Source organism: Bidens hawaiensis, unplaced genomic scaffold (genome assembly GCF_021521415.1).
Source record: "Bidens hawaiensis isolate Kalapana, Puna unplaced genomic scaffold, B.hawaiensis_p1.1 tig00040648_1, whole genome shotgun sequence".
In the NCBI taxonomy this organism is placed as follows: Eukaryota; Viridiplantae; Streptophyta; class Magnoliopsida; order Asterales; family Asteraceae; genus Bidens; species Bidens hawaiensis.
The window spans coordinates 131067-140568 of NW_027505671.1; the positions used below are offsets into that span (position 1 = coordinate 131067).

Consider the following 9502-nt stretch of genomic DNA (forward strand, 5'->3'; position numbering starts at 1 on the left):
TTTATGTATAATTAGATCTGTTGCTCAAAACATGGAAAATCACTTGCTAAAGTAGCACAACATAAATTAATTTAGTCTGTAATAAGGAGTTATAATCTTTATTCGGTAATCGGTAGTAAAAAAACGCTAGTGTAACCATGGAAAAAAATAAAATAAAATGCATGAAAGTGGCGAAACCGCAAAACGACTAAAGCACTATGACGGAAATAGTTAAACTCTATTTATTTGTTAGTGAGGGCATATTAGTTAGTTAGCACTAATTTAACAAAACAGTTTTTAACGGTGTTAGTAAGTTTGACCAAAATGACAAAAAAAATAAAACCTTATTATACACAGGGGGAAATAAAATGAATAAAAGTGACAAAAGTGATTAAGCTACAAAAACAAAAATGATACTTTATTCGTATCTTAAACATAGTTATTTTGTATCGAATTCTAATTAATTGTAAATTTGTAAACTCGTGACGTGTTATGAAAACTACGTATTATAGCTAGTTTCATGTATCTAACATGATTTCTGATTTAGTGTTGGATTTGAGTTTATGTCAAATATACTTGTGAGTTTGGTCAATTTCAGCATTTCTAAAACCCTTACTTATTAGCAACCATGTTCTTGAACCGGAAGTTAAAAATGTTTTTAAAATACGGTACCAGTGTCGCTGTCTAGCATCAAATATCTTATCCACACACCATATTTAGGGATGGACACAATTGATTGCTAGATAAAAAGTTGTTAATTCTAACCAACAACAAATAGAAAGTGTATAAATAGGGGGAAGCATTCATTTATCTTATATATATTTTACATTAAGGGGGTGTTTGTTTTTTCTTCAAACATCTTCAAGGGAGCTAATGTCTGCACGCGCGCAGACATTACCCTTGAAGACTGTTTGTTTTTTTTCTTAAAACAGATCTTAAGTTATCTTCTTTCATCTTAAAAGAAAAGCAAAGAAATCTTGCTTAAAACATCTTCGCAAAAAAATCATACTCTTATCCCTTTGAAGCCACCCTCTCATCCACTCCTCCCACCACCGTCCGCCACCACCACCCACCGTACGCCACCACCACCATCCCCCACTGCCACCGTCCACCACCATCCACCGCCACTACCCACCGTCCGCCGCCACTACCAGCATCCACCACCACTACCCATCGTCCGCCACCACCACCACCACCACCATCCATCACAGCCACCACCAATCACCACCGTCCACCACCCACCACAACCGTTCATCACCACCACCACCCACTGTCGGACGCCATCACCGTCAACTACCACCGTCCACCACCCACCAAAACCGTCCATTACCACCACCCACTGTCCACCACCACCATCCATCGCCACTACCCACCGTCCGCCGCCACAATTTTATTATTATATTTTCTATGTAACTTGAATAAATGACTTCTATCTTGTGAGATAAGTTTGACAGTTATGCAGACAGTATCAGCTTATAAAAACAAACAGTCTTATATTTTCAGCTTGCAGATCTTCAAACCACATCTTCAGTTGCAGACATGAAAACAGATGAAATCAGCTTGCAGACAGTTTATGTCTGCAAAAACAAACAGCACCTAAAAGTATTCAAATAAATTTTAACATATTATTTTCATTTGAAAAGAGAATAATGAAATACAATTAATTCGTTTTTGTACAATAAACATATAACAAAAAGTATAAAACCAACAAAAGTATTTAAAAAAAGTTAAACCCACAAAAATATCGTGATTAGGGGTGTTAAAAAATTAAATGCAAGTGAAAGAAACATAAAAGCACACAAAACAAGAAAAAAAAATATATTTTTTTTTGAAAGGTAAATTTCATTCAACCATAAAAATGGCACTTGCTAGTCCTCAAAGCAAGGACCGCAAGGGAAACCAAGTTACATCAAACTAATAGGACACATACACCAATCATTCCAATTTAAATGTTTATGTCTCGACCTATTTGTAATCCAAAAATAAGAAGTCGATTTGATCTTGGTCACCACCTCGATAGCTTTGATAGTTTTCCTTTGAAAGATCCGCTCGTTCTTAGCAATCCATATGCACCAAAAGGTCGTTAAAATGATACCATGCATCACCCATTTCTCATACTTCCCCATTTTAAAGCCTTTAACAAGCATAAGAAAATCACGGACGTCGAAAGCGAAAATAGGATTCAACCGACACTAACCTGAAATCCTAGACCAAACCTCTGCTGCGAAAATACATCCAGTAAAGATGTGGCTCGAAGATTCCTGGTTAGACTCACAAAACGGGCAAGAGTTATCCGAAAACACCATCTCTCTTTTAGTAAAAGCATCTTTCGTAGGAATCATATCTTGCTCAGCGCCACGCCAAAATGCCACACTTAACCGGAATCCAGTTCTCCCACTTAAGCTTAAAAAAGGGTGATAATTACGCTTGTTGACTATTAGTTTCCTAGCTTCCAAAACCGAGAATAAACCTGACCCCTCACCTGTCCATTTCCAGATGTCTTTGCCCTCACCCCACTTATAATCATAAATTTTATCTAATAAGTTGAACAACTCCGAAACCTCAAATGAGGAGTTAGGCAGTTGACGCCAATCCTAATTCAACACAGTAACACCATTGTGTTTGTTAATTCTTTCATACACATAAACCCATTTATCGGATTCTAACCTGAAAAGGTGAGGGAAGACGTACCGTAACGGTTGCTAGTTCAACCATGGATCGCACCAAAATCTTATACATTTCCCATCCCCAACATATCCGACCAGAAAACTATTAAATGCCTTGCCATTGGGCGCACACCGCTCCCCGATTTTTACAATATCCTTCCAACAACCACTAGCCGAGGATCTCAAAGGCATCATTGACCAGTTTCGAGCACTGCCGTGACAACCCCAGATAATCTTTTTCCAAAGACCAGTGTTATCAATTTTATATGTCCATTCCCATTTAAGTAATAAGGCCTCATTTATGTCTTTTAACCGACTAATGCCCAACCCTCCTAACCTTTTAGGTCTCGCCACTTTCTCCCACGCTACCCAGCGTATTTTCTTATCCTCCAGAGAACCACCCCATAGAAACCGTCGCATGATACCCTCTATTCTATCAATCACCGCCGTAGGCGCTTTATAAAGCGAGAAATAATATATAGGGAGATTTTCGAGCACCGATTTTATGAGAGTAACTCTACCCCCAATAGATAGCATCTTCGATTTCCAAGATGCTAGTCGGAATTCCACCACTTCCATCACCGAGTTCCAATTATTGATGCGGCTCATGTTCGCGCCCACTTTAATATCCAAATATGTAAACGAGTAACGCCTCTTCTACACCCCAAAACACCCAACATATTGTCAACTTCTTGATTACTCATTTCAATACCGAATAGGTTCGATTTGTGAAGATTAATTTTAAGACCCGAGCACAAGTAAAAAAAACTCTAAGAACTCGAGCCGTCTTCTCCAAATTCTCTCGAGACAATTCTCCCAAAATCAAAGTGTGACATTTGAGCCAAAACAAGGTACACCTCAGTACGTATTTATCGATTAAGCAAATAAACGCCTTTTGCGTAACAAACGAACGATTAACCGAACGAGTCGGGTTATGACCCAGAAATCCCTGGGGGCCATCTATAAGTGTTATACATTTAATATAAGCTAAAATATTAGTAATATGACCTTAGTTTCATATCAAACAAGTTAAACGAAAACATGCTCGTTTAACTACCCGCTATAGATTTAAACGCGAAAGATAGTTATAAACCAAGCATTGTATCATCCGTTAAGCCGAAAAAGACTTACCAAACACTTATTTGAAATGTTTTAAGCGATCCGTGAAAATATTTTCGATTTTTACAAACATATAGTATGTTTTTATAATTTTACACAAAACTAGCCGAAAAACACTCGTTTTCGCTCCGTTTGTCGCACCCGATATATTTTTGTCGCCAGAAACTGAACCCGAAATAAATTTGGACTCGGCATTTCACGTTCGGGCACGTAAATCGAGAAAAGTTGGCCAAATGGGCCCAAAAGGGGACCCAACGATCCCAGCCCGCTAAAGAAGACTTTTCCCCCCTTAAACCCTTTTCATATTTAAACAAGTCCAAGATAGTTTTGAAGCCATTTTCTTGTGGAGAAATCTGTAGAACAACCTGGTCTTCTCAAAACCCAGCAAGAACAAGGTAAAAAGCTTCATTTTTTGGCTAAGTTTAACTCGTTTAAACTCGATTAATACCATATAAACATAGCTTGATTGCCAAAAATCATTCCTAACCATGTAAAAACCTTAAAAATGGTTCATAAACATGTTTTGATCATAAACATAGTGAGGAACCTGGTTTAATAGTTTTTTTGGCCATAAACACGGATTAAAGGGTTGAAACAGCGTTTTTACGGTTCAAAAGTTCGTTTTTGTGCACTAGCCGAAACCCTATGTTAAAGGGCTGTTCTAATGATGAAACTTGCTTGGTTTGTGATATAGGACTTGTATCTAGTCTACATAGGAGCACAATATCTTGAAAAGTTGATTAGAAAGGCGGAAACGAACCAAAACCGCTAAGGTAATGCCGAAACACTCGCTTACGAGCTGTTTAGGTTAAGGTTGTGATGTGCATATTATTAGGCCCTGAAATTTTTCAGAAAAATCAGGGACCATGTCATTGAGTCCCTGTTCAAATTTGGTAATTTTTCGACCATCCGAGAATATTTGGCGAATTTATTACCAAATTGGGACGTTTATTTGAGAAAAATAGCTAAAATACTTCAAAAATTATGAAATTTTTCTGGAAACTCAGATTTGATGTATTTTGATCAAATATGAATTTTGAGATCATTTGGAGAAGTCTAAAGGTATTTTGTACATATGCATTCGTGCGAATTTTTATAGCCGAATTTGGGCCGAAAAGAATATTGAACAAGCTTTTTTACATTCTGAAATTGATACAGATTGTTTTGGGACATGATTTGAGTATTCAGGAATTTTGGTGGAATTTTTGGAAATTGTTTGGGATAAACGGACGATTTTCAGGTGAAATATAGCTGATAAAATGGATTTTTATAAATTAATAAATCAATAAATAATTCCAGAAATATTTTTATAAAAATATACATATTTTAATTTATAAGTAGCTAAATTTTCATAATTTAATGATTAACGATTAATTAATTATACTAATTTAAAGATTAAGCAAATTCAGTTTTTATAAAAACCGGTAAGTTCGCGACTAACGAACCTGCGGGAATATCAAAAACACCAAGAGTGACCAAAAATCATATTTTTGGATTAATTAAGTAAAAACGAACTTTTGTATGAGAAACCTGGACAATCCGGATAGATTGTGCGCGTTTCTTCTTAAATCAAACTGAATAAACGGAAACGGGCCCCGAAGCTAATCCGGTACCCCAGTATGTGATCCTTCTTTATAACTTAATCATTTTATTAACCAATACATTTACCCAAGCTTATTTCCCCATAACTGTTTTCTGAACGCGTAAACGAACAACTTGGCCCAGCTGGGAAAACGGGAATCTGAGCCAAGTTCGGTTTTAAGTATTAGACATTGAACAACATCACAACCTAAGCCTATTGCCACTTTCTGGGCGTTCCGGCTATACCCAGATTAGTTATACAGCCCAGTTTAGTACTGAGATTATAATAATATTAAAATATTAATATTATTATAATATGGACTATAGGGACTAAGTGATAGCCAGGGAAACGAACCCCGTGCTGATCTCGCACTGAGTGCCTACAAAACCATGAGTTTCATGACCCCTCTTTTCAAACTGTTTACAAACTTTTGGGGTAAAAAGCATGTTCATATGCATTATCTATCTGAAAACGGTTCAGAACGAAAAATACCTGAACCTTCATATATGAAAAATTCCTACAAACATAATGATAAACTACGTGCTGAGGAAAGGTGATTATTATCGTGATTGATATATTAAATGGAAACACTACGAATGCCAAAACATAATGAAATCATACGTGACAACCTGTTTATACAAATACGCTATATAATGCTAAACACAACAGGTTGAGGAATAACGTGGTCTGTAATGACCATGGGGCTATTGTGGGCGGAATAGGGGGCCACAATAGTACTAAACTAAAGTTGAGTATGGCCTATGAGCCAAGTTCTGCTGCAACTTACTAAACTAAAGTTTAGTATGGCCTATGAGCCAAGTTCTGCTGCAACTTATAAACTAAAGTTGAGTATGGCCTATGAGCCAAGTTCTGCTGCAACTTACTAAACTAAAGTTGAGTATGGCCTATGAGCCAAGTTCTGCTGCAACTTACTAAACTAAAGTTGAGTATGGCTTATGAGCCAAGTTCTGCTGCAACTTACTAAACTAAAGTTGAGTATGGCCTATGAGCCAAGTTCTGCTGCAACTTATTAAACGAACTAACTTGATTATGACATGAATGTTAAGAAAATAATGTGATTATGCGTATTGTGGGCGGATGGGGAGCCACAGTATTTGATGATACGTGATAAATACTATATGTGTATATGTGTCTATATATACATGCTAAGTGATTAGCCGTAGGAAATACTATGTGTAGAATATACTAATTATTTGCGTGTACACTATATAATGTTTGAGTTTACGTGGAATCATTGTGGGTGGAAGGGGGACCACAGTGGTTGATGTTAACGCGGAACCGTTGTGGGCGGAAGGGGGGCCACAGTGGTTGAGTTTATGTGGAACCGTTGTGGGAGGAATGGGGTCCACAGTGGTTGGTTAAACACGAAAATTGGAAACAGGTAGTACGAACAAACAATCACGATTTTACCAAAATTTCGAATTCATATTATAAACTTACATGTGCGCATATGCACACACAAGGATATGGCTGTACATATTTATACAAACGTAAATACATATTTTTACATACGCGCGTACATACAAATTATGACTGCGTGGTATGCAGAACTGATTTCGTTAAACTTATGAAACTCACCAACTATTCGTAGTTGACCTGTTTTAACATGTTTTTCAGGTAATCAGATATGAGAAGTAATTTCCTGTGCGTTACGTGTCTGACTGATGATTGATGTCGTGGGCATTTGAGTTAGAAGTAAAGTAATTGAAGACCCGGTTTGATTGTATCACCTAGTTTGTAAAAGAGATTAGAACGATGTAATATATTGTAAATTAGTTAGTAATGTTACTTTATGAACAATGTATTTGATACCGGTTGTATCTGTTGCATTTCCGTTTTACGCTTCCGCAAATCGCTTAACGGGGTGTGACACAAAGCATCATCAGCGTAAAATAAGTGATTAATATTATGCTCAAGGTTCGGAATATGAATACCGTGCAACTCACCAATCTCTTTAGCTCTGTTTAACATACAAGATAAAGCCTCCATCACGATCAAAAAAAGGAATGGAGAAAGAGGATCTCCTTGCCGATGTCCCTTTTCGCACTTGAATTTAAACGTGGGAGAACCATTGACCAAAACCGCCAACCTAGCTGACTCCAAAATCCTCTTGATCCACTCACACCATTTCACCGGAAATTACATCTGTAACAAAATAGAAATCAAGAAATTCCAATTAACATTATCATACGCCTTCTCAAAGTCTATCTTGAATAGAAAAGCCTTCTTGTGATGATTTTTCAACCAATCCATTAACTCGTTAACAATGAAGGGCCCATCCAAAATAAATTGGTCTTGAAGGAACGCTGACTGGGTCTCAGAAATCACCAACCCCAAGATCTTTTTTAGCCAATTAGCAAGGATTTTAGACACCACCGTGCTAATAATCCCTATGAGAGTAATCGGCCTATAATCTTTGACACCCAACGGGTTTTTAACCTTGGGAATCAAAGTAATAAACGACGAACCACAACCGTGACTAATAAATCCTGAGTCATGAAAAGTCGTGAGAATGTTAAAAAAATCATCCTCCAAGAATTTCCAAAACCTCTTCACGAACAAGAAATTAAAACCATCCGGGCCCGGAGCTTTGTTCGAACCGCATTCAAAAACCGCCGCCTTAATTTCTTCTCTGGAGAAGGAGGCAACCAAACCATCTTTGACCATATCTATAATAGATTTAATACCTTCACACTCAAGGCACAGACGAAGTGAAATCTTCTCTCTAAAATGCTCCCTGAAAAAGCACAAACATGTTCCTTTACTTGAGTAGGTTTAGAAACCCACTCCCCTTCCACCTCCAATCCCGGTATGGAATTCCTAGCCTTCCTCCCATTAACCACACTATGGAAGTATGCCGTGTTATCATCACCAAAATTCGCCCATTTCACCCGTGATTTCTGCTTAATATCTTTAGACTTAAGAAGTTCAACCTCCTCAATCCCCTTTCTACATTCTACGCACACCCAAACCTCATCCTCCTCAGGCTCTCTTTCCTCCATAAGTAACTCATACTCCTCCCTTTCCGCTTTCAATTTAGCCAATTCTTCACCTTCCTTAACTTTAGTATCCTTTATCCACTTCTTGAGCTTCTTTAATAAAACCATATCTGAAGGTCCAGAAAACACACAATCCTCCAAAACTTTAGCAACCAAGTCATCACACCCTTCCTTATCAAGCCACGAATTAAACCAACGAAAGGGTTTAGGACCAAAATTAGTATCAATCAACGATAACACCAAGGGAGAATGATCTGAAAGATTCCTTGGAAGTGCCCTCAAACAAGCATTCGGCAATTTATCTACGACATTAGAACAAACCAGCATCCTATCAATCTTGCTGAATTTAAAACTACCCCTTCTATTAACCATAAAAGTGTCTTAGAACCTTTCATATTAAACTCTTTAAGACCCGCTTCATTAATGAAATCATTAAAATCCTTCGCGCATGCCGCATCAAAATTAGTATTCTTTCTTTCCTCCCTACATCTCACAGAGTTAAAGTCACCTAAAACAACCCACCAACCTGAACCATTCTGAATAACATGAAGAATTTTCTACCATACCTCTTTTTTTTTCACTATTAAGTTGTGGGGCATAGACATTTACAACATTAAGCTTGATCTTCCCATCCACCAAGAAACCCGTGGTCACCAAAAAATTGTCACTGATAATTGAGTTCTCTTTTTGAAATACTTTAGGATCCCACATGTTAACAATACCCCTCGACTGCCCGTTGGAGTTAACCCAATCAGCTTTAAAACCCTGACCACCCCAAAAATTATCCAACATGGACATATGCGTGTTCACACACATCGACTCTTGCATACCAAAAAAAAAAGACACCTCAAAATTCTCTTTTAAACTCTTGATCCAACCCGATTTCCTAGCAACTCTAATCCCACGGATGTTTATAGACAACATATTCATATCTTTCCTATTTGTAAACCTTCTTGAACAATTGATTCTTCCACCAAACCGTTAAAATTTGTAAGCCGAGCCCCAACATCTCCCTAACAATATAGTAGCCGAAACCATCTTACCCAAATTCGGACCCTCAGAAAGACCAACAGAAGCTTTCATCACACCGACTTCTTCAGTAATATCTTCTGTGACAATATCATCGAATTGATCTT

At 37.5% G+C, this 9502-nt stretch overlaps 1 protein-coding gene across 1 annotated transcript; it reads right to left on the minus strand.

Annotated features, from left to right (window-relative positions):
- Positions 1-7506: 7506 nt before the first annotated feature.
- Positions 7507-9296, minus strand: LOC143614650 (uncharacterized). The gene is made up of 4 exons (XM_077088025.1): positions 8933-9296; positions 8755-8874; positions 8155-8668; positions 7507-8104 (listed from the first exon to the last, which is right to left on the minus strand). The coding sequence occupies exons 1-4, from the start codon at positions 9294-9296 to the stop codon at positions 7507-7509; spliced, it is 1596 nt and encodes a 531-aa protein (XP_076944140.1).
- Between the last annotated feature and the right edge of the window lie 206 nt (positions 9297-9502).

Excerpts from the sequence above, each read along its gene's own strand:
- LOC143614650 (XM_077088025.1), bottom strand. The coding sequence starts at position 9,296 with ATGAATATGTTGTCTATAAACATCCGTGGGATTAGAGTTGCTAGGAAA. Across the intron at positions 8,669-8,754 it reads TAAAGAGTTTAATATGAAAG|ATAAATTGCCGAATGCTTGT; the intron begins GTTCTAAGACAC and ends CTAATGTCGTAG. Across the intron at positions 8,105-8,154 it reads GGATTGGAGGTGGAAGGGGA|GGAGCATTTTAGAGAGAAGA; the intron begins GTGGGTTTCTAA and ends GTGCTTTTTCAG.